The sequence below is a fragment of the Oculina patagonica genome, chromosome 12, assembly GCF_052425735.1.
Source record: "Oculina patagonica isolate OP01 chromosome 12, crgOcupat, whole genome shotgun sequence".
NCBI lineage: Eukaryota > Metazoa > Cnidaria > Anthozoa > Scleractinia > Oculinidae > Oculina > Oculina patagonica.
Window position 1 is genome coordinate 19,865,071 of NC_135769.1, and position 26,073 is coordinate 19,891,143.

The window sequence follows — 26,073 nt, forward strand, 5'->3', positions numbered from 1 at the left end:
CTTAAGCGAAGAAGTTGACCACTATCGACTGGTTGCAAAAAAATACAAGCGAACCAAGACAATTATCAACTACGCTTGCTTCATTGCTGGTGGCGTTTCTGGTGCCCTTTCAGCAGGGGGGGTGGGTGCTGCAATGACAGGGATTGGCATACCTGCGGCTATTCCGATTGGCATCGTCGCTGCTACGTTCGGTGCCAGCGCTGCAGTGTTAACCGGTTTTTACAAAAAACTCGAGCCCAAACTTATTAAGCACTGCAAAATCATGGCCCTTGCTATGTCAAAGTTTGATACCGTCAACCGAATTCTTTCCAAATCTCTTGTTGACGGCAAAATAACAGATGCTGAGTTTCAGAGCGTTCTTAATGAGAAACAGGGTTATAGATTTCAAAAAGAAATCTTTCGAAAAGGCACACTTCCAAAAGAAAGTAAAAAGCAAAGAAGTCCTGACATTGAACGGCTGAGACAGGAGATAAAAAAACTTCTTGCAGCCGAGTCGAAATCAGATTTGAGAAAATAAACACTGGATTTAATTTCATCTGAGTGTGCAAAAAATAAAATTAACGCATGACACAAATCGTGACATTGTGTTACACACAGCGTGACATTGTGTGACACAGAGCGTGACAGTCACACGTGACGTTGCGTGACAGGTCAAACGAAAGGGCAAAACCCTGGACGGGGGGTGCTCGTTGGCTGTTTCTTGCCTAGCCCCGGCTAGGACTTTTTCCCCGCCGCTGACAAGGCGGCTGTCCCGCATTTTTACCTCTGCCGAAGTTTGAAATCCCGAGGAATTTCTGAGCACCCCCACGTTATCAGTGGGGCCGAGGCGGGTTCACCCAGGGGTATCTCCCACTGAAAGGAGTCCCCCTATACCCCGTAATTCACCATCCGCACAAGCCATAATAACAGGATTCAAGTGGTTGGCCATCCACTACCTCCCTTGACTTCACCAGAATTTGTGAACTAACAAAAAGTTACGGCCGCGTTTACTTATATATAGTTCACTTTGTCACGTTTTTCACTTGTGGTACCCTTTCACCCATTTTGAGCAAGTACGCATGCGCTTTTGGGCATCAGGATGATGTCATCATTAATTAGACACTTGGTAAAGTTTGGTAAATAGGCTAAAATGTTGGTGCTTTTCCAAGCGATTTGCTTTATTTTAACCGAACTTTCTACTCCCGTTTGGCAAAATGAGGTCAGACAGATAACATATCAAGTCGTGGAAGCAATGCTTGAAGCAGAAAAAAAATAAACAGGCCCGATTGAGTCCGATGTTTCGGGAAAGTTCTTTCGATCGATCGATAAACTTCTGTGATCAAATCCTGTTATTTCTCGATTTCTTCTCTTCGCTTCACTTCGCCAGCTTCTGTGGGGGCACAAAAAATTACAGCGCGTTAACTGAGCGTATTTTTTTTGTAATATCTGTTCTGTTTCGTTTTTTATCGGCCCAAACACTAAATCCTGATTAGGCCGCCATGTTTCTTTCTGCTCGTCCAAGGGCCTGAGAACTAGAAATATGGTTTCCAGACTCTCTCTGAAAATGTCACGCAACTCACGTAAGTAGCGATTTTTGCGTGCCGCTCGCGATTTTTGTACACACATATAAGGTGGCGGTTTTGGTCACTAATCAAGACAAGGAGCGAGGCGAGCCGGCGAGCCGAGCGAGTTGTCTCGATTTGTGCCAAAACCGCCACCTTATATTTGTGTCATTTTGCAGGTGCACCATCAATTAGCATAACATAATAATAAGAACTTTATTAACGTGTCAACAGTCAATCAACAATCATTTTAGTTCACCTTTTAGTCTTTAAATGCTTTTCCCTGCAAAAAACACTTGCTAACTTATTTTTGATCAAGCATGTAACTAAGCATCTTTATTGGGTATAATAATGTTACCGATATATTACTTACCACGTCTGAAGCATCTAAAATAATAATGTGTAAACTGTTCTTAATTAACAGCTTTTTGGTTTTTCACAAACACACGGCATTGTTAAATAAACCTGACACTCAAACCAGTGACATTTACTTCTTGGTTTCATTCTAATCAGTTATAAGGCGGAAAGTTCTACACCCACGTATAAAAACTATGTATTTTCTGTCCGGTGAAGCAACGTCTAGAGGAGCAAGTTCTGAAATTCTTTATTACTTTCTTTTCCTGAAGATCGTAACTTTAAAAGGTAACGAAAACATTTTAGCCAAAGTGTCGTGTAGTCTGTCTGAGGAGTATAAAAAGCAAACTGATTAGCTTCGTAAAACAATTTTTATGTGAAGATACACTCGGTGGGTTAAAGAACTTTGAGTCAACATCATGAAGAAATCATTTTGTGAAGAACTGATGCAGTACTACCCCAGAATATATGAATTTGAGGACCTCAAATCGACGTATATCGCTAATTGTGTCTTCAACAATTTTCTCTGCTATACTACCATAATGTTGAACATCGTAACAATCCACGCGTTGAGAAAAACCTCGTCGTTGCCAAAGACTTTAAAAACATTGCTCTTGAGTCTTGCTGTTTCTGATGTTGGTGTTGGTTTATTGGTTCAACCATTTTACACCTCACTTCTGGTCAAGTGGTTACAGCAAAGCATTCCCAGCTGTAGCAACTATGAGGTTTTTAACGTCATTGCGCTGTTCTTTACTTTTGCTTCGTTCTTTAATGTTGTGGCTGTAAGTGTGGACAGATTCTTAGCTATTCATCTTCATCTCAGATATCAGGAACTTGTGACTCACAAGCGTGTTGTTGCTGTGGTGTTCTCAATATGGGCGTTAAGTGCGCTATATTCTTCGATGCTGTTGTGGGTACCGTCCAATATTAACTCGGGTTTTCTATCCATTAGTACTGTTATTTGTCTCCTTCTTACAACAGCGGCTTACATCAGGATTTATTTAGCCGTAAGACGCCACAAGAATCAGATTCAGGCCCTGCAAGGACAAGTAGCACAGAATGGCGAAATGGAAAATTTTGCTAGTCTTATTAAATCTACAGTCAGTACATTTTACGTATATCTCGTGTATTTGCTTTGTTACTTGCCTACCTTAATATATTGGACTGCCCTTGCAAAATACGACTCGAGTATCGCTTCGAAGCGATTTTTGCTTTTCTCACTGACTCTACTTTATCTTAATTCATCTTTGAACCCTGTAATTTACTGTTGGAAGATGAGACACATTCGACACGCTATCATGGACATACTGCGGAACATGTCTTGGCTCCGAAATCAGGCATCACACTAATCGTAGTGCCAGACATGCTATGCCAGGATTCTGTGTTGTTTATTAAACGCCTTCTGTATATAACAAGAAAAGCAAACAGTGTGAACTAGGACTGCATGAGGACAAACGAGGGCTAGTGCCCTATGAAAACTGAGTCGTATAATACTAAAGAAATTATACTAGAATAGATTTATATAGCTTAGTAATTTATCGTACACAGTTTTCTGTTGTATTTTCGTGATTCTAAAAGATGTAAATGGCAGACATTAAAACTAAGTTTCCCATAAAAGAATGAAGGAAAGAAAGCTGTAAAGTTGTGTTCGTTTTTGAAAATAAAAATCAATTTTACTATAAATAAACATTTCTGTCTAGTAAGTTAGTAGTTAAAAGCGCGAACGTTTGTTGTTCATTGTTTGAGCATGCCCTGAACGTGAGGGTTCGAAATGGAAGAATCGGACAGTGTCTTTCGTCATGGATTTACAACGGAGAAATATGCAATTAATTTTTACTTTCATGTACAACAGTTCGCACGCAAATTTAACGTGAATAGAAATAGATTGGACTAAAACCAAAACGACCAGCAGGTTTGTGAACATGCCTGGCAGAATTTCGTGGAAAGATATTGCCATAGCATGTATTCCCTCCATAGATACTCTCTCTTTTCGCAAGATCCTTTTGCTTCCAGTCCGTGCTCTCCCCAGTCTGTCAAAGCACTCTCTTACGTTCCCTGAACCTTGCGATTGGTTAATAAAGCTCGTGCAACTTGCTCCAACCAATCAGAACGATGGTGCTGTGTAAACCGGAAGTGACCATGGTATAAGTGACACGTTTGCTTTATCATTTTTATTAATAACGTTTAGGTCGTTATGAGAACAACAAGGGTTACATGGGAAAAAACATAACCTATGGTTCAGCTTTATCAGCTATGTAGAGTAGCATCATTAATATAGTAAGACTAGTGAGTAAGACTTAATTTTACGAGGGTGACGTTTGACAGTAATTAAACTGATAAAGTAATGGCCCGCAAAATAAACATTAGCCAAATTTAAAAAAGTAAAATATAAAAACACTATACATCCGCGAATATAAAGTTAACTAAAATAAAATCAAGGTTATAATATCTAGATCTCCTATTATGAGTGTTTTCGTTCTGCTTTGTGATTGGTTAACTTTGTCTGGGTGATCCCGGTAACAGTAGCCGCACTGTAAAAATAGTAAGAAGTGTCTCTCTGGTTTTTTTAGTTTTTTTTTGTTTTTTGGGGCCCCCCTTTTACGTGTGGTGACATATGGCACGGCCGTTGCTTTCCCTGTTTTTACACAGTTTCGAACTTCTCTTTACTATCATAGCTGATAATTACTTTCCAATTCGTGCTGTCACAACTACTCAAGCTCAAAAGGGATGCAATCGAAGTTAATTGAAAATCCAGCGCCATACAGCCAAAATTTAGCATTGATGTGTTTTCGTGGCGAACGAATAAGTTGAAATTTCATTTTCTGTACTCGACATTTCATTGGCTGAAGGAAAAAATGCTGAAATTTATTGTTTCCGTTCTGCTTTGTGATTGGTTAACTTTGTCTGGGTGACCCGGGTAACAGTAGCCGAACTGTAATTTTGCCTCTCAACAATATTAACTGAACGAATATATCAATGAATATTTCCCTACACAGGTGCTAGCTTATTTTCACTTAGTACCCCTAATTTGAATTACTTAATTTAATGATATATGGTTTGTTACCCCGTTGCAATTAATCGAGCGTTAGTTCTGCAGGCAACTGAAGGTCCGAGCCACGCTTAGCGATAGAACGTTCTCGGTATTTTCAGTCGCGCTCGCTACGTACACGGCACATGAAACTTGAAACCAGTTTGCAGGTGTACCATCAATTAGCATACCATACGACTTGTTATATATTAGAGACACTTGTTTTGTTTGTTTGTGGTTTTTTTATTGACAGCATTAAATGAATGTCAATGACGGATAAAATTTTCAGAGGCACATGCTAACTCAATTACTTGATCAAACATGTAGGTCATGTAGCTAAGGATCTGCTCGGTTTATGCACGCTTAGTGTCTAAAATAAATATAAGCGGCTTTTTAGGTTTTCACAAACAGGTGGCTTCTTTAAGAAACCTGACACTCACACCAATGACATTTACTTCTTGGTTTTCAGTAAATAAGACGGAAAGTTTAAGAACCACGTATAAATTTGAATAAAATATTTCCTGTCACAACAGCATCTAGAAGAGTGAGTTTTAAAATACGTTTCTACAGAAAGTTTCGTTTCCTGGGAATCATCACTTTAGCATGTAAAGGAATCTTTGAAGCCAGAGTGATCTAGTTTGTCTGCGGCGCTAAGAAAGAAACTGTTTAGCTTCGTGAAACAATTTTTATGTGATACGCTCGTTGCGTTAAAGAACCTTGAGTCAATATGATTACGGAGTCATTTTGTGAACTGTTGCTGCAGTACTACCCCAGAATAACAGAATATGAAGATCTTCACTCGATGTTCATCGCAAAATGCGTCTTCAACAATTTTCTATGCTATGCCGCCATCATGTTGAACATTGTAACAATCTACGCGATAAGAAAAACATCGTCGTTGCCAAAGACATTAAAAACATTGCTCCTGAGTCTTGCTGTTTATGATGCTTGTGTTGGCTTGCTGGTTCAACCCTTCAATACTTCTCTTCTAGTCATGGTGTTACAAAGAAACGATCCTGGGTGTTACACCTATAGGATTTTTTACATCATTATGAATTTCTTTTCCATAGCTTCGTTCTCTGGTGTTGTGGCTGTAAGTGTAGACAGGTTCTTAGCTATTCATCTTCATCTCAGATATCAGGAACTTGTGACTCACAAGCGTGTTGTTGCTGTGGTGATCTCAATATGGGTGCTTAACATAAGCCGGAAAGAAAATAAATTAAGTATCAAGCTCCTTTCAGTTATATATAGCTAAATAAATTACTCTTTATTCATAAAGTATGTGTGTGTTGCTATGGCTGCGCTCTGTTTGCTGGGTCAGAAAACAAATCATTCCTATTTTGGGATCTTTTGGCTACATGTGAAGCTGTTTATTTTCAAAGAAATCACTGAAAGTAACATTATGGAAGCATACATAGAGGATAATACATGGTAGCGCGGAGATATGAAATTTATCTTCGAGTGTTTAAATCGATATCTCACTCGTTTGCTGCGCTCACTCGTGAGATATCGATTTGAACACGAGAAGATAAATTTCATAGCTCCGAGCAACCATGTATTATTTTTTTATTATATTAACCGTCTAATAACGAGGTTTTTGACAATTTTCCGAAGATTTCCGACGATTTTCCGAAGATTTTCGAAGGTCGTACAAGTGTTTGCGAACATTTTCCGAACTTTACCAAAGATTTTCTAAGATGGAAAACATCAGTGGATCATGTTGCACTTGCTTATTCGATACTTAATGTTGGACCTGGAGTAAAAATTAGGATGCATCCATGTGATGGCATTTTTCCTTAAAGACCCAAACTGTACATTTCAATTCTAAAGGTGCCAAAATCGCCATTTTCAGTGGCTCATGTCAGTTGCACTTTCTTACTCGATTCTTTTGGACCTGGAGTGATAATTAGGAAGAATCCACGTGATGGCATTTTACAAGAAAGACCCAAAATGTACATTTCAATTTTCAAACTGGCCGGTTTTGCTGGATCTAGAGTGAAAAAGAAAGCTTTTATCTACGTGGTGGTATTTCGACACAGGCGGACCAAAATCGCAATTTTCAGTGGCTCATGCGGCACTTCTTTTTCCGATTCTTTTGGACCTGGATTAAAAATTAGGATGAATCAACGTGATGGCATTTTTCCAGAAAGAAAAACCTGTATATTTTAAGTCTCCAACTAGCCGGTTATGCTGGATCTGTGGTGAAAGTAACCTTTTATCTACGTAATAGTATTTTATCACAAGGGCTCACAATTTCCATTTTCAGTGGCCAATGTCGCACTTTTCTTTATCCCGATCGATGTTAAGGCCATTATTTTATATATTGTTGGATTTGTTTTTGCCCTTGTTGCTACACTAGTTTACATCAGGATTTAGTTAACCATTCGACGCTATCAGAATCAGATTCAGGCCCTGCAAGAACAACAAGTAACACAGACTAAAGAGATGGTAAATTTTACTAGAGTCGTTAAATCCGTAGTCAATATATTTTTCGTTTATCTAGTGTTTTTGCTTTGTTATTTGCCTTACTTTACCGTTTTGGTCGCCATTGAAATCAACGGTCTGAACATCGCTTTGAAGAAGATTGAGTTTTACTCAGGTACTCTTGCATATCTCTGATTCATCTTTGAACCTTGTGGTTTACTGTTGGAAGATGAGGCACATTACACATTTTAGAAAATATTCTATAGGTGGGTTCAGCGCCACCTTAACTTTATAAAAAAATGACGTAGCTCCGACTCCTACCTACAGATTTTTTCCACAAATTTGCAAAAATGTTCAGTTTGTCGGTGAGAAAGAAATACATCAAAAACAAGAACTTTCACCGAGTAGTTTTTGAGCTATTATCTCCAAAATGTCCAAAATAGGGTATATTTGACCTTATATGACGTTTCCATATTTTAGTATCTGTCAATTTTTTCATTCTGTTATGTCTTTGAAAAGACCTAAGCAGTTTTGTCTTTTTTTGACCAACTTTGCAATAATGTCCTGACAAACACCCAGAATTCACTCCGTCGAACAATACATTACCGCCGGCAAAACTGAGCAGTGGATCTCTCGTGGTGTTTTAACTGCTCTCGCTCGCCACACAGCACATGAGACTTATAGCAGTTTGCAGGTGTACCATCGATTAGCATGCGGCGCGACTTTTTAGAGACATTTAATTTGTTTTGTATGTGTTTTGACAACATTAAATGAATATCCGTGACGGATAAAATTTCAGATGCACGTCCTATAACTTACTTCTTTTTCAAACATGTCTAAGGATCCGCTCAGTTTATTCGGTATTATTCTTACCGATATCTCGTTTACCAAGTTTAAAGAAACTAAAATAATTGTAAAATCTTCTAAACAGCTTTTTAAGTTTTCCTGGTTTACTGATATACCTGGCACTCGCGTTATTCCATACACCTGCAATTCCACGCCACTCACTTAGCCGGAAAAATTAATTTTATTTTATAAATTTGAACAATTTATTGCCTGCTGACAAAATTATCTGGAAGGAGGAGTTTTGCAACACTTTACTACCTTCGTTTCCTGAGAATCAGCACATTAGCAGGGAAAGAAATTATTTTGAAGAAAACGGTTCTAATTTGTCTGAGGCGCTTAGAAGAGAAACTGAATAGCTCTGAACGTAAAACAATTTTTATGTGATACGCTTGGTGCGCTAAAGAACCTTAAGTCCATATCATGGAGAATTCATTTTGTGAAGAATTGCTGCAGTACCACCCCAGAATATCAGAATATGAAGATCTTCACTCGACGTTCATCACAAATTGTGTATTCAACAATTTTCTATGCTATACCGCCATCGTGTTGAATATTGTAACAATTCACGCGATAAGAAAAACTTCGAATTCGTCCTTGCCAAAGACTTTAAAAACATTGCTCCTGAGTCTTACTGTTTCTGATGTTGCTGTTGGTTTATTGGCTCAACCATTTTACGCCTCACGTCTGGTCAAGGGTTTACAACAAAATGATCTTGGGTGTGACACCTATAAAGGTTTTTACATCATTACGAATTTCTTTTGCACAGCTTCGTTCTTTGGTGTTGTGGCTGTAAGTGTAGACAGGTTCTAATCTATTCATCTTCATCTCAGATATCAGGAACTTGTGACTCACAAGCGTGTTGTTGAGGTGGTGATCTCAATATGGGTGTTGAGTATATTTCCTTCGTTGTTGACGTTGTGGGTTCCACTCGATGTTTACTTCTTGGTCTCCTTCTCACAACACTGGTTTACATCAGGATTTATGTATCCGTAAGACGCCACAAGAATCAGATTCAGGCCCTGCAAGTACAGCAAGTAGCACAGACTGACGAAATGGCACATTTCGCTAGCCTCATTAAATCTGCAGTCGGTATATTTTTTGTTTATCTCGTGTTTTTGATTTGTTACTTGCCTTTCTTTATCTGTTTGGTCGCCATTAAAATTAACGGCCCGAGTATTGTTTTGAAGAGTTTTTATCTTTTCTCAGTTACTCTTATATATCTTAATTCAACTTTGAACCCTGTAATTTACTGTTGGAAGATGAGACACATTCGACACGCTATCATGGACATACTGCGGAACATATCTTGGCTCAGAAATCGTGCATCACACTAAATACAGGACCGGCCATGTCATGCCAGGATTCCTCACATTTGGTGTTGTCGTTGCTAATAAACGCCTTCTGTATATAACAAGGACGGCGGGTAGCCTGAGCTCGGGCTACAGGCGGACAAGCGATAACATTTAACTTGAACAATATAATAACCGGAAAATAACACTAAACAGGCATACATATATAGCTTATGAACTGAGTTCAATGGTAGTGTTACGATTTAAAAATTAACCGATAAATTGAGTAGATTTAAGCCAGGTTTCAAAACGAAAGACAATCAGTATGTATAAGTTTGTTCGCTTTTACAAATAAAATCCAGTTTCGCTCGCAGTGTTTTATTGTTTATTAATACAACTAGGAAAGCAAGTGGAAGTTGAAAGCGCGAAACGTGCACGCGTTGGATTTGTTGTTCACTGTTTAGCCTTGACAGGGTTATAGGTGTAATAGACCATTCGGATACTTTCTTTTGTCAAGGATTTACAAAGGGATTTTAAATAAGTTATTTTTGCTTTCGTTCGCGCACGCCAAATTTACCAAGCTCAAACCTCTGGTTACAAAACTTTACACCAATTTTGATCCCTTTATTGCAATGCTTGAGAATACCAGAGGCCGGAAACATAGCTGTTATAACTTTCGGAAACAACAAAAAATTGAGGAGCTAGGAACTACCATGATGTTAATTCGTTTTTTGCCTCTCTTGGCAAATAAAAATATTTTTTCGTATCGAATATCAAATGTGCCAATGCATAACACATGTTTAGATTTTACAAACGCTACGCTTGTTGAATAAACCTGAGCAAATTTAATTTGTCAGTTTCTGCAGACGAGACGGTGGCTTTAACAAAGTCCTTTTTCTATTTTCTTTTAACTTTTTTTTGGTCCCAGTGTGGTCCTTTCTTCTTTTGTTTTTGAAATTACCCAAGCGGCTTTGTGACAGGAGACCTGCGGGCTTTTATTGGTAGGCTCGGATAGTTTCCTTGACATGGTTTTCTTTTAATACAAAAGAGTAAATTGCAATTATTTCACTCTAAGGTGCGACGCCCAGGACACAATATTCATGAGTGAGGAGAACCAAAATGGAAACCGGATATCTGATCCCGTCTACATATATATCTGTTGCTGTGTAGATATTCCCACTTTCTCGCGGTCAATTTAGTCCATAGAGCGTGCCCTCCCCGCTATCTCCAGTCCATCTTAGTGCGCTTTCCTGCGTTCAAGCAGCTAGTTTAAGACTTGACATGTACAGTTTGGTCTTTGTGGAAAATTCCATCACGTGGATTCATCGTAATTTTCACTCCAGGTCTAACAGAATCGAATAAAAATATGCTACCTGAGGCACTAAAAAGCCGACTTTGGGCTCTCGTGATGAAACACCATGCACCACGTAGATTAAAGCTTCTTTTCTCTCCAGATCCAGCAAAACTTGCCAGTTTGAGACTTTAAATGTACAGTTTTTGTCTTCGTGGAAAAAATGCCACCACGTGGATTCATCCTCATTTTCACTCCAGGTCTAAAAAATCCAATTTAATAGAAAATTCTACACGAGCCACTGAAAATGACGATTTTAGGCCCTTGTGTTGAAATACCACCACGTAGATTAAAGCTCATTTTCACTCTAGATCCAGCAAAACCAGCCAATTGGAGACTTGAAATGTACCCTTTGGGTTTTTCTGGTAAAATGCCATCACTTTGATTCATCCTTATTTTCACTCCAGGTCCAAAAGAATCGGGAAAAGAACGTGCAACATAAGCCACTGAAAATTGCGACTTGGGGCCCCCTGGGTCGAAAAACCACCACGTAGATTAAAGCTTTTTTCACTCCAGATCCACCAAACCGGCCAATTTGAAAATTGAAATGTACAGTTTGGGTCTTTCTTGTAAAATGCCATCACCAAGATTCATCCTAATTTTCACTCCAGGTCCAAAAGAATCGAATAAGAAAGTGCAACATGAGCCACTGAAAATGACGATTTTAGGCCATTGTGTTGAAATACCACCGCGTAGATAAAAGCCTATTTCCACTCCAGATCCAGCAAATTTTTGAGAATTGAAATGTACAGTTTGGGTCATTCTCGAAAAATGCCATCACATGGATTCATCTTAATTTTCACTCCAGGTCTAAAAGAATCCAATTTAATAGAAAGTTCTACATGAGCCACTGAATATGACGATTTTGCGCCATTGTGTTGAAATATTATCACGTAGATTAATACTTATTTTTACTCCAGATGCAGCAAAACCGGCCAGTTTAAAAATTGCAATGTACAGTTTAGGTCTGTTTCGAAAAATGCCATCACATGGATTCATCCTAATTTTCACTTCAGTTCCAAAACAATCGATTAAGAAAGTGCTATACGGAGCCACTGAAAATGACGATTTTGGGCCCTTGTGTTGAAATACTACCGCGTAGATAAAAGCTTAATTATTGTCACTCCAGATCCTACAAAACCAGCCAGTTTGAGATTTGTCATGTACAGTTTGGGTCTTTTTGGAATAATGCCATCACGTGGAATCTTCCTAACTTTCACTCCAGGTCCAATAGAATCGAATGAGAAAGTGACACATGTTCCACTAAAATGGCAATTTTGAGCCCGTGTGTTGAAATACTACCACGTAGATGTAGGCTTATTTTCACTCCAGATACAGCAAAACAAGCCAGTTTGAGACTTGAAATTAATGTGTTTGAGTCTTTTTGGGAAAATACTATCACGTGGATTTATCCTAATTTTCACTACACGTCTAAAAAATACAATTTAATAGAACGTTGTACATGAGCCACTGAAAATGGCGATTTTGGTCCTGTGTGTTAAAAATACCACCACATGGATTAAAGCTTATTTTCATTCCACTTTCAGCAAAACAAGCCAGTTTGAGACTAGGAATTTACAGGTTTTGTCTTTCTAGAAAAATGCCATCACTTTGATTCATCCTAACTTTCACTCCAGGTCCAAAAGAATCGATAAAAAAAGTGCAACATGGGCCACTGAAAATGGAAATTTTGGGTCCTTGTGATGAAATACTATTACGTAGATACAAGCTTACTTTCACCACAGATCCAGCATAACCGGCTAGTTTGAGACTTGAAATATACAGGTGTTTTTCTTTCTGGAAAAATGCAATCACGTTGATTCATCCTAATTTTTACTCCAGGTCCAAAAGAATCGAAAAAAAGAAAGTGCCACATGAGCCACTGAACATGCGATTTTGGTCCGCCTGTGTCGAAATACCACCACATAGATTAAAGCTTTCTTTTTCACTCCAGATCCAGCAAAATCGGCAAGTTTGAAAATTGAAATGTACATTTTGGGTCTTTCTTGTAAAACCGCCATCACGTGGATTCTTCCTAATTTTCACTCCAGGTCCAAAAGAATCGAATACGAAAGTGCAACTGACATAAGCCACTGAAAATGGCGATTTTGGGCCATTGTGATGAAATACTATCACGTAGATTAAAGCTTATTTTCACTCTAGATCCAGCAAAAACAGCCAGTTGTAGACTTGAAATGTACCGTTTGGGTTTTCCGAGTAAAATGCCATCACGTAGAATCTTCTAAATTTTCACTCCACGTCTATACGAATCGAATATGAAAGTGCTCGGCATGAGCCACTGAAATGGCGATTTTGGCCCCCCTTTGTTGAAATGCCACCACGTAGATTAAAGCCTATTTCCAATCCAGATCCATGAAAACCAGCCAGTTTGAGAATTGAAATGTACAGTTTGGGTCTTTCTGGTAAAGTGCGATCACCTGGATTCTTCCCCGATTTTCACTCCAGGTCTAAAAGAATCGTGAATCGTTCTACATGAGCCGCAAGTTTTAGGCCCTTGTGTTTAAATATCACCTCGTAGATTAAAGCTTATTTTCACTCCAGATGCAGCAAAACCGGCCAGTAAGTGTTGGAGAATTGAAATGTACAATTTGGGTCTTTCTGGTAAAATTCCATCACGTGGAGTTTTCCTAATTTTTACTCTAAGTCTTAAAGAATCGAATAAGAAAGTGCTATATGAGACACTGATAATGACGATTTTGGGCCCTTGTGTTGTAATACCACCGCGTAGATGAAAGCTTATTGTCACTCCAGATCCAGCAAAACAAGACCAATTGAGACTTGAAATGTACAGTTTGGGTCATTCTGGGAAAGTGCCATTACTTGGATGCGTCCTAATTTTCACTCCAGGTCTAAAAGAATCGAATATGAAAGTGCTACATGAGCCACTGAAAATGACGATTTTGGGTCCTTGTGTTACAATACTACCACGTAGACGTAGGCCTTTTTCACTGCAGATCCAGCAAAACAAGCCAGTTTGAGACTTGAAATGAACAGTTTGGGTTATTCTGGAAAAATGTTATGGCGTGGATTCATCCTAAGTTTCACTCCACTTCCAAAAGAATCGAATAAGAAACTGCTACATAAGTGACTGAAAAGACGATTTTGGCACCCCTTTTGTTGAAATACTACAACGTAGATTAAAGCTTCTTTCCACACCAGATCCAGCAAAACCTGCCAGTTTGAGACTTTAAATGTACAGTTTGTGTCTTCGTGGAAGACTGCCATCACATGGATTATCCTAATTTTTACTCCAAGTCTAAAAGAATCCATTTTAATAGAAAGTTCTACATGAGCTTCTGAAAATGACGATTTTAGATCATTGTGTTGAAATGCCACTACGTAGATAAAAGCCTATTTCCACTCCAGATCCAGCAAAACCAGCCATTTTGAGAATTGAAATGTTTAGTTTGGGTCATTCTGGAAAAATGCTATCACATGGATTCATCCTAATTTTTAATCCAGGTCCAAAAGTATCGAATAAGAAAGTGCGACGTGATTCACTGAAGTTTTCCTGGCTGTAATACCTATAGTATAGGATTTTTGACATCATAGCCTTTTTTCCACAGGTTTGTTTTTGGTGTTGACAGACAGACTTTAAACTATTCATTTTCATCTCACATATCAGGTAGTTGTGATTCACAAGCCTGTTGTTGCTGTGGTGATCTTAATATAGGCATGTAGCGTTTTTCTTTCCTTGTTAATGTTGTGGGTGCCGATCGATGTTAAGGCCATTATTTTATATATTGTTGGATTTGTTTTTGCCCTTGTTGTTACACTGGTTTACATCAGGATTTAGTTAACCATTCGACGCTATCAGAATCAGATTCAGGCCCTGCAAGAACAACAAGTTACACAGACTAACGAGATGGCAAATTTTACTAGAGTCGTTAGTCAGTTTATTTTACGTTTATCTATAGTGGTTTTGCTTTGTTATTTGCCTTACTTCACCGTTTTGTCGCCATTGAAATCAACGGTCTGAACAGCGCTTTAAAGAAAATTGAGTTTTTCTCAGGTACTCTTGCATAACTCTGATTCATCTTTGAACCTTCTAATTTACTGTTGGAAGATAAAGGCACATTCAACAGTTTAGAGAATATTCTATAGGTGGGTTCAGCGCCACCTTAAATTTATGAAAAAATGACGTAGCTCCGAATCCTACCTACAGATGTTTCCAAAAATTTGCAAAAATGTTCATTTTGTCAGTGAGATAAAATACATTAAAAACAAGAACTTTAACCGAGTAGTTTTTAAGCTATTAGCCCCAAAAGTCCAAAATTGGGTATATTTGACTTCATATGACGTTTCTATGGCAACAGATTTTGACCTCACAATGACCTCGATTTGTTCATTGGTAAAACTTGTACAAGTTTAAACTAAAAGAGTTTCCTAAAAATTATTGGTATAGTTGCGATAGAACACTCAAGACGGGAATGTGTAATTCTGACTAAACTATTAAGAGCCACCTTAAGGCATTTTCACGTGCGCGGTTTTGGCCTACGGTTTTCGCGCGAGATCAAAACAAGGTGGCGCATGTTTTGAGCAAACATGTTATTGTGTCCATTAACGGCCATATCTGCGATTTTAACATGCAATTTAAATTTTGACTAGAGGCGGGGCTGCCTCGATGGGCTTAACAGGAAATGCTTTTACGTTTTTACGCTCTGAGTTCAAACTGTGGCCTCGGTAGTTGGTTTCATGAGATGCGGTTTCATCTCGAAACGAAATTCGTTCTGTGTTTACATGATGCCAGAATGAAATGTCATTCCAGAACGAAAATTTGATTCCGGAATGAAAACCAGAATGATCTCATTCCGGAATGACTCGACTTTCGTCTCGGTATCATGTCAAAAGATACAGGAAAAATATATCGGGATGGAATGAACTCGTAAAAAAGTCACCCGGAATCATGTAAACAGGCCCTTCAGTAATATAATACTGAAATAATGTAAATACGAGGAAGGGATTTATTTAGCTTAGCTTGACTTTTAAAACATTGAGTTCAGTAGTATTTTTTCGGATTGCGAAGAGAAATCGTAATAAGTAACAAACCTTAGAAATATATCCCGTATACTAGCAGGACAAGACTATGTAACTTTTACTTTTTCACGGCGGTTTGGTCTTTCAATAATAAAGAGAGTGGAAGTTGAAAGCGCGGAACACTCACGGGTTGGATTTTTAATGTTCAATGTTTAGTCATGGCAGGCAGTTTCTTTCGTCGGGGATTTCTAAAGGAATTAAAAAGCTTTAAGTTTCCCCTTACTAAGCCCTAACCCTTGGCAACATATATTTTCGCACTAATTTCAAACCTTTTATTACAATGCTCGAGAATACCCGAGGCCGGAAACATAGCATTCAGAACTTTCGCCTGAAAACAACGAGACCTGACAGATGTTCAGGATGTTTTCAGGCTTTGCCATCAATTAACTTTTTAAAACGCTTTTTAACTAAATAAAGATTCCAGTTTTTTCTTTGTCATTTTAGGAACGGAAATGTCATGAAATGCTTCCTATGTCAACGTTTTTATCTGCGAACCTATTTCAATCAATCGCGTCCATAATCATTTCATCATTTGTCCATTCCCCTTTTTGGCCTCATGAAACTCTTATTTTTATCCTCAATCTTATTCTGCCAGCTATTTTATTTTATACGTTATTGACATACTGATTGTCTGAAGTCTTACTCTGCAATTTCTGTGATATTCTCGCTGCGTTAAAGACTTTTGAGACAACATCATGAAGAAATCATTTTGTGAACTGTGGCTGAAGTACTATCCCAGAATGTCAGAATATGAAGATCTGCAATCGACGTTCATTGCTAATTGTGTCTTCAACAGTTTTCTATGCTATACCACCGTCATGTTAAACATTGTGACAATCTACGCGATTAGAAAAACTTCGTCGTTGCCAAAGACATTAAAAACATTGCTCCTGAGTCTTGCTGTTTCTGATGTTGGTGTTGGTTTATTGGTTCAGCCATTTTATTCATCACTTCTGATCAAGTGGTTAAAACAAAGCATTCCCAGCTGTAGCACCTATGAGGTTTTTCATAATCTCGTGTTTTCGCTTGCAACGGCTTCGTTCTTTAGTGTTGTGGCTGTAAGTGTAGACAGGTTCTTAGCTATTCATCTTCATCTCAGATATCAGGAACTTGTGACTCACAAGCGTGTTGTTGCTGTGGTGATCTCTATCTGGGTGTTAAGTGCATTTTTTGTTTTAATGCCGTTGTGGTCTCCGCCCAATGTTCGCACCATGTTTCTATGCATCTTTTTAGTTGTTGGTCTCGTTCTTACAACAGTGGTTTACATCAGGATTTATTTAGCCGTGCGACGCCACAAGAATCAGATTCAGTCCATGCAAGTACAACAGGTAGCACTAACTGGAGAAATGGCAAATTTTGCTAGTCTCATTAAATCTGCAGTCGGTATATTTTATGTATATCTCGTGTTTTTATTTTGTTACTCGCCTCACTTAATATGCTTGGTCGCCACTGAAATTTATGGTCGGAGTTTGAAGAGACTTTTTCTTTTCTCATTGACTCTTGTGTATCTTAATTCATCTTTAAACCCTGTAATTTACTGTTGGAAGATGAGACACATTCGACACACTATCATGGACACACTGCGGAACATGTCTTGGCTCAGAAATCGCACATTACACTAACCGACAGGCCAGCCATGCTCTGCTAGAATTCTTTATAATCAGTGTAGTTGCTGTTGCTGATAAACACCTTCTGTATATAACAAAGACTATATGCAGTCGGTACTTGGGCTGCATGAGGTCCGTGGTGTCTTAGGAGAGCGTATTTAATCTGAGTATATATGGCTGAAGAAATAATTCTCTAAAGACATTTATACTCGTTATGAACTGAGTTCACTTAAAGCGTAGTTTTATTAGAAAAAGAGACCATTTAAGTAGAATTATGCCATACTAAAAAAAACAGTGGGTAAATTTTTGTTCGCTTTTGCAAATAAAAATTAATTTATTCGCAATGTGTTTGTTTTTTGTTTAATTATTCAGGTAATTCGAGAAAGATAGTCGGAAAAAAGCACAAAAGTGCAAGCGACAAGACCGAAAGGAGGTCTGGGTATTCACTTCAATATTGTATAGTGGCTTAGAGGAAATGCACAAGTTTGTATTTTTGTACGTGAAGATTTTGTTTTTCCTCTCAGGAGGCCTTTTTCTGTAATTTTGCTTTTTCTGTCGCATGTTTTTGAGTTTTTGCAGCGTGGCTAAAAGTACCTTGTTTCCACATGTCTGAAGAGAAAGAAAACGTGCAAATTAGCGTTTGTTATGTCACCATCTTATTAGTATAATTAGTACCCTATTCTTACTAATTTTCGCGAGTACTAATTTTTGCGATTTTCGCGTTTTCAAAATAATCGCGAAATTTATTACGCGCGAAAAAACATTGCGCGAAATTTAAACACGCGAAAATTAAAATCATACCTTATTTCAGTTATATCAAAACAATAATTTTTAGTAACTGCAACTAACTATCCTTGAAAATGTTGTTCCGTCTTGTTTTTGACTAACACACTTCCTCTGATAACTGTTTCCATTAGCTTGTAAATCGGTCAAGACCTTTCAGTAGTTAATTAGTCTCTTTCTGATCCAGAAAACACCGACAAAATCGCGAAATTTTATACACTTTTGCTCTAGTTTTTCTTGCAATCGCAAAAATTAATACTCGCGAAATTCGGCTCCCGAATTTTCGCGAAATTAAGTACGCGCGAAAATTAGTAAGAATAAGGTATTCAGCACGTGCAGTACGCCCTCTACTCCTACCCATAATACCTTTCGGTCTTGTCGCGTGCACTTTTGTGCTTTTTTTCGACAACCTTTCTCGAATTAGCTGTATATAAAGTTGAAGTAAAAAGCGCGGAACGTAAACGGCTTTGGATTTGTTGTTCCATGTTTAGCCATGGCAGCGTAAGAGACGATTAATTCCGACAGTTTCGCTCGTCAGGGATTTTAAAACTGATTGAATAGCAGTCATTTTCCCTTTCGTTTGCTTAAGCGAAATTTATCAAGCCCTAACCATCGGCAACATATTTTCACACTTATCAGTTTCGATCCCTTTATTACAATGCTCTACAATACCCCAGGCCGCAAACATGACACTTTCTGACTTAAGGAAACAACTAAAACTGAGGAAAAGCTTCCTAGGGGAAACCTTCTTTGATTGATGTTCTCATGCTTTGCAATCAATTTAACCTTTTAAAACGCTTTTTAAATAAAAGATTCCGGTTTTTTCTTTGTCATTTTAAGAACGGAAGTTGTCATGAAATGCTTCCTATGTCAACGTTTTTATCTGCGAACCTATTTCGAGCAATCGCATCTATCATCGTTTCATACTTATTCATTCTCATGGTGGCCGGCTTTATTAAACTCATTTATTTATTCTTTTATTTTATTCTGTTAGTTATATTATATTTTGCCAGTTGTAGTTAAGTCTTACTCTGCAATTTTTGTGAAACTCTTGGTGTGTTAGAGAATCTTGAGACAATATCAGAAAGAAATCATTTTGTGAACTGTTCCTGCAGTACAACCCCTGAATATCAGAATATGCATCAGTTATCAGAATATCATATCTCCACTCGACGTTCATCGCAAATTAAGTCTTCAACAGTTGCCGCCGTCTTGTTGAATATTGTAACAATCCACGCGATAAGAAAAACTTTGTCGTTTCCAAAGACTTTAAAAACATTGCTCCTGAGTCTTGCTGTTTCTGATGTTGAGTTTGTTTATTGGTTCAGCAATTTTATTCATCAATTCTGGTCTGACCTCAATATGGCGGATAAGTACGTTTATTTAATGTCGTTGTGGGTTCCGCCTGATATTCGCACCTTCAGTTTCTATGCATCATTTTAATTGTTGAGGTATTTTAGTTGTAGAGCCGAGGTATTGTCTTCTCAGCCAATCAAGTGCGAAGTGAAACAGTCACAGGTTAGCTTACGTGAAGCTTCCCGCGCTTCCCATCAGCTATTTACTTTTTGCTCGTTTCTGGTTCGTTCACGACATTTTTCCGACTAAATTCTCTAATGCTTGAAAACATCCAGCGAACGAAACACTTGAAAATTCGGGAACAAACAAAAAGAGGAACTACTTTACTTTTCTAGAGAAACTTTGTCAGAGTGACATTTGCAGGTCTTTGTAAGTTTACCATCGACTAACGTGTGAAACGTTAAATGCATGTTCGGGGTTTTTCTTATTAATTTTGCCATGTTTAGAATTGTGGAATTTTCATGAAATGCTTCCGATGGACAACATTTTTATAAGTAAATTTATTTGATCAATCGCCCCAAGTCAAGTAAATGATATTCATTCGGCAGTGGGCTGCAGCTGGATAAGATATTTTTGCTTACCGATCGTCAAATGTCCAAATAGTCATAACACACGTCTTGCTTTGTCAGTTATTGACGAGGCGGCGGCGTTATAACGATTATTACTACTCTAATTCTATCTCGGTTTAATTTCGTTCTCTTTACATGTTTTTGAAAAGCAATAACCGCGTCCCAGTTTTTTTTTTAACAAGGAACACCAGTTTTTTCGCAGTTAACACTCGGCGGAAAGAACGACACGACCCTCGAATGTTAATGCCTTCGCCAATTACCCATGATCACGTGATACGATGTACGCGGTCTGTGCGCTCCCCAATCCGAGCTTCGTGATTGGTTAATAAAACTTCCGCAATGTGCACTAACCAATCAGGGCAAAGTATTGTCTTCTCCGTCAATCAAGTGCAAATCGGAACCGGTCGTGAGTTGGCTTCCCGTGCTTCCCATCGGCTTCACATTTAACTTCAGTTAATTTTCGTTTACTAGTTGTATTATGTATTATTTTTGTCTGACTTTAGAAATTTTCGACGGAAACAAAGAACTAAAAGAACTCTGGAGAAACCATGTTTGACATAAGTTGGCAGGTTAACCAGACATTATCATGTAAAACTTCTTATTGATATCTCTCTCGACTATTTAATAAACCTGAGAATGACACAAATATTTCATTAAGTTTTGGTTTTGTCAGGTTTTGACGTGCTGATGATCTAGTTACAAGTCTTATTTTAGTGCTCAATTTATTCATTCTGTTATGTCTTTGAAAAGACCTTAGCAGTTTTGTTTTTTTTGACAAGCTTTGCGATTAATGTCCTGACAAATACCCAGAATTCACCGTCGAACAGTGCATTACCACCAGCAAAATACCCAGCCACACTGGATCTCTCTCGTTGTTTTCAGTCGCGCTCGCTACACGGCATATGCCACTTGTAGCGATTAGCATACGGCGTGACTCTTAATTAAGAGTCACTTTCAATTTGTTTTGTATTTTTTTGACAGCAACCATAACGTACAAAATTTTAAGATGCACTTGCTAACTTAACTTTTTTTGATCAAACACGTAGCTAAGGATCTGCTCAGTTTTTTAGGAAGTATTCTTAACGATATCACAATTACCATGTTGTAAGGGTCTAAAATAACTTAACTGTTCTAAACAGCTCTTAAGGGTTAACAAACACATGGCTTGTTTTCTGATAAACCCTTACACTCACGTCACTTTATACACCTGACAACTGAATTCTACGCCACTCACTTAGCCGGAAAAATTAATTTAATTTTCATAAATTTGAACAATGTCTTCCTGTTGAAAAACGTTTCTGGAAAGGCGAGTTTCGGAATACTTTACTCCTTCGTTTCCTCAGAATCATCACTTGAGCATGTAAAAGGATCATTAAGGCCAAAGTGATCTAGTCTGTCTGCGGCGCTTAGAAAGGAAACTGATTAGCTTCATAGGACAATATTTATGTGATACGCTTGCCTTGGTGTGTTAAAACCCTTGAGTCAATATCATGGAAAAATCATTTTGCAAAGTATTGCTGGAGTACCACCCCGGAATATCAGAATATGAAGATCTTCACTCGACGTTCATCTCAAACTGTGTCTTCAACAGTTTTCTATGCTATACCGCCATCATGTTGAACATTGTTACAATCTACGCGATAAGAAAAACTTCGTCGTTGCCGAAGACTTTAAAAACATTGCTCCTGAGTCTTGCTGTTTCTGATGTTGGTGTTGGTTTATTGGTCCAACCACTTAATATCTCACTTCAGGTCAGGTGGATACAACAAAACAGAGCTGGATGTAGCACGTATAAGGTGATTTACATCATTACCTATTTCTTTCTCACAGCTTCGTTCTTTGGTGTTGTGGCTGTAAGTGTAGACAGGTTCTTAGCTATTCATCTTCATCTCAGATATCAGGAACTTGTGACTCACAAGCGTGTTGTTGCTGTGGTGATCTCAGTATGGGTAATAAGTGTATTTGTTTCTTTGTTAATGTTATGGGTTCCACTCGATATTTACTTCCGTATTATATCAATTATTGGAGTTGTTGGATTCGTTCTTACAACACTGGTTTACATCAGGATTTATATAGCCGTGCTATGCCACAAGAATCAGATTCAGGCCCTGCAAGTACAGCAAGTAGCACAGTCTGACGAAATGTCACATTTTGCTAGCCTCGTTAAATCTGCAGTCGGTATATTTTATGTTTATCTCGTGTTTTTGGTTTGTTATTTGCCTTTTTTTATCTGGTTTGTCAGCATTAAAATTAACGGCCCAAGTATCGCTCTAAAGAGATTTTTTCTTTTCTCAGTTACTCTTTTTTATCTTAATTCGTCCTTGAACCCTGTAATTTACTGTTGGAAGATGAGACACATTCGACACGCTATCATGGACATACTGCGTAACATGCCTTGGCACAGAAATCGAGCATTACAATAACGGCAGGGTTAGCCATGTTCTGCCAGAATTCTTCGTTGATGTTGCTGATACGATAATCACCCTGTGTATAATACAAGGACTGCAAGCAGCCAGTCAGACAACTCGGGCTGCATTTGGTCTCAAGATAGCGTGTTTAATCTGAGTATATCTGGCAGTGATACCCTGAAGACATTTATATTGCTTATGGACTGAGTTCAGTTGTCTCTTCCTATGAAAAAAGAAACTACCTTATTATAGGAAATTAACGCTTGTGTTAATTAAGGTATTTGAAATTAACGCGACTTAAATTAACGCGAATTGAAGGAAAAATTACTTCCCAATAAAGGAAATTAACGCGAAAGAGGGGGTAAAATTTCAAAATGAAGGAAATTAACGCGACGTACACAACTGGAACAAGTTTATTTCAACACTTGCAGGCGAAAAATCTTAAACGCAAACAATGTTCGTGGTACTTTTCCCACTTTGAACGTTCTTCGCAGTATCAATGATAGTGGCAGATAAAACAATGCTTTTTCCTTGGAGTCAAGAACTTCTGGACTGCAACGAGAAATTGGGGCCAAAATAATGGAAATTAACGTCATGGAAATTAATGCTCCACTAAATTAATGGTGCGGAAATTAACGTTAACTAAAATTAATAAGGTCAGCTTCGAGCCAAAGTGGCGCATACTGCCGGAGCTTATCCCGGTTTCCTTAGCATTAAGCAGCTAGGAGTATTTCTACTCCCCCCTGGATGGGATGCTAGTCCATCGCAGGGAACCCCCCAGCATTATTTCGCCGGTACCCATTTATACACCTGGGTGAAGAGACACTATGAGAGTTAAGTGTCTTGCCCAAGAACACGACACAAGTGACCCTGGCCAGGGCTCGAACCCGGAACGCTCGCTCCGGAGTCCGGCGTGCTAACCATTAGGCCACCGCGCCTCCCACAACTAATATTAATATTAATACCTTACTTAACTAAAATTAACGCGACTTAAATTAACGCGAATGTTTAAAATTCGCGTTAATTTCATGACGCGTTAATTTCCTATAATAAGGTAAGAGAGAATTTAAGTAGATTTACGCCATAATTCAAAATAAATAGTTTTGTTCGCTTTTGAATAAAAACGAATTTTATTTGCAGTTTTGTTTTTGTTTAAAAATAAAATAAAGTGGAAGTCGAAAGCGCGGGGAATTTAACATTTCCATGGAAGCCAGAGTCAAATTTCCCACCCCTGGGCACCTAGTGAATGTCAAATTTCAACCCCTTGGGAAAATTGTTTCTGTTAGAGACATGACATTCTCGACCCAGGGGCAGCGCCGTAGTGTCAAATGCAAAATCCCTTCCCAGGGTAAAGCTGGCTGCGTCAGTTTCCCGTGGTTAGTCCCCCTCCCCCCCGGCAATCACGATTTTATTTCTGTATATTATTTAAATTGGCATATCACGGTCACGCCTAACGATTGAAAATTGATTGCCACGATTACATTGCAGCTATCACTAATAAAGTGATTCCACAGGCAGACCACCCTATGTATTCGTGGTTAATTATTGTTGTTGACATGAGACGAACAAAAGAAATTTTGAAATCTATAAGGGCTACTGAAATAAAGCTTTAGAAATAAAATATCTAAACTACATTTCGCTCTAAATATCTCAATAAAGTTTAATGAAATGTTTATCGACTCATGTGTTGTATTTTTTCGCCTGCGCGGGCCGTTTTAAGCGCTTTTTTAACTGATTTAGCCGGCCGAAGGCCGGTAAGAGAAGAAAGAGGAGACAAGGCTTGCAAGTCGGCGGCCGCCAGAAGCGACCTCCTCCACTTCAAACCGGAATTAACGCCAAACTAATGAAAAACTCACCTATCTGACGACGGCTGTCGATCGGTGAGTTGTTGCTCTATCTCTTCGCCGAATTTTAGCTTCATCCCTCCAACATTTTCCGAGAAAATCCATGCTGAAATCATGCAAACGGCTTTCTGACTATGATCGGTGCTCGACATAGCGACCAGGGAAATTCCAAACAGGCCGGCCGTTTCAAATTAACCAATCAGCGCTTGGCTTCCCGCGGCAGCCGGCCGCGGTTCAAAACCCCAACCCTGCCCCGCACAGGAGTTTTGACACTTCCGCTGCTGTAAACGGAAGTCACTTTCGGCCAATCAGCTGATCTTACCATGTAAACACCGTCCCGGGAAAGTTTTTGACCTGTCAAATGCACGTGTATGCAGACTTGTATGGCGGCTAGAATTGAGCTTACAAGCGAACAACTCGATTGTGTTAAAGCAGCGCTCGAAGGACATAATTTTTCGATATTTGGAGAGGCAGGGACAGGAAAATCCAAGGTCGTTTCAGATATCTGCCGGAGGTTCCGATTTTCAAGTTATTTGTTCGACGGGCATAGCTTGCGAAGTTTTTAAAGGTGACAGCAATTTAGCTTACCCGGCTTCAACAGTCCACTCCTTTCTAGGAGTTGGAACTTCCGTTTACAGCAGCGGAAGTGTCAAAACTCCTGTGCGGGGCAGGGTTGGGGTTTTGAACCGCGGCCGGCTGCCGCGGGAAGCCAAGCGCTGATTGGTTAATTTGAAACGGCCGGCCTGTTTGGAATTTCCCTGGTCGCTATGTCGAGCACCGATCATAGTCAGAAAGCCGTTTGCATGATTTCAGCATGGATTTTCTCGGAAAATGTTGGAGGGATGAAGCTAAAATTCGGCGAAGAGATAGAGCAACAACTCACCGATCGACAGCCGTCGTCAGATAGGTGAGTTTTTCATTAGTTTGGCGTTAATTCCGGTTTGAAGTGGAGGAGGTCGCTTCTGGCGGCCGCCGACTTGCAAGCCTTGTCTCCTCTTTCTTCTCTTACCGGCCTTCGGCCGGCTAAATCAGTTAAAAAAGCGCTTAAAACGGCCCGCGCAGGCGAAAAAATACAACACATGAGTCGATAAACATTTCATTAAACTTTATTGAGATATTTAGAGCGAAATGTAGTTTAGATATTTTATTTCTAAAGCTTTATTTCAGTAGCCCTTATAGATTTCAAAATTTCTTTTGTTCGTCTCATGTCAACAACAATAATTAACCACGAATACATAGGGTGGTCTGCCTGTGGTGATTCCTATTTTCAAATGTTAACAGTGGTTGTTGTTCGTGTTTTTGTCGTTGTTGTACCTCTCTAATTTGTGTTTATCATTTTGGTATAAACTCTTGGTCTTAGTATTGTTACATATAAAAAGGCGGGACGAAATACTTCAAAGTCTTTCGCACGATTCTTGAAAGCACTTTACTTGAACAGCGGTAAACGAGTCCACCGTAACTGCAAATTAAAAGGTTGCTAAGTAACATTAAGTATTGTCATGACAACGACCTGACATATCAACTGAGAGTCCAACGAGGGAAGGGTTTCATGCGCTGGGGGACTGGGATCTATTTACATGTATATGCCTGGTTACCAAGGCTGCAGGCCTGGCAC

The 26,073-nt window shown here is 38.8% G+C and overlaps 3 protein-coding genes and 1 pseudogene across 3 annotated transcripts; all 4 read left to right on the plus strand.

The window, feature by feature from the left end:
* The first annotated feature begins 2,314 nt into the window (after window positions 1-2,314).
* LOC144631565 (adenosine receptor A2a-like) lies at window positions 2,315-3,244 on the plus strand. The gene has a single exon (XM_078490015.1). It carries the CDS (start codon window positions 2,315-2,317, stop codon window positions 3,242-3,244), a length of 930 nt encoding a protein of 309 aa, XP_078346141.1.
* A 5,369-nt stretch (window positions 3,245-8,613) lies between these two features.
* On the plus strand, window positions 8,614-9,527 carry LOC144631282 (melanocyte-stimulating hormone receptor-like; annotated as a pseudogene).
* A 6,641-nt stretch (window positions 9,528-16,168) lies between these two features.
* Window positions 16,169-17,668, plus strand: LOC144632979 (adenosine receptor A2b-like). The gene has a single exon (XM_078491735.1). It carries the CDS (start codon window positions 16,587-16,589, stop codon window positions 17,511-17,513), a length of 927 nt encoding a protein of 308 aa, XP_078347861.1. The 5' UTR covers window positions 16,169-16,586; the 3' UTR covers window positions 17,514-17,668.
* A 4,025-nt stretch (window positions 17,669-21,693) lies between these two features.
* On the plus strand, window positions 21,694-22,629 carry LOC144633619 (adenosine receptor A2a-like). Its single transcript, XM_078492461.1, has one exon. The coding sequence runs from the start codon at window positions 21,697-21,699 to the stop codon at window positions 22,627-22,629; it is 933 nt and encodes a 310-aa protein (XP_078348587.1). The 5' UTR covers window positions 21,694-21,696.
* The last annotated feature ends 3,444 nt before the right edge of the window (window positions 22,630-26,073 follow it).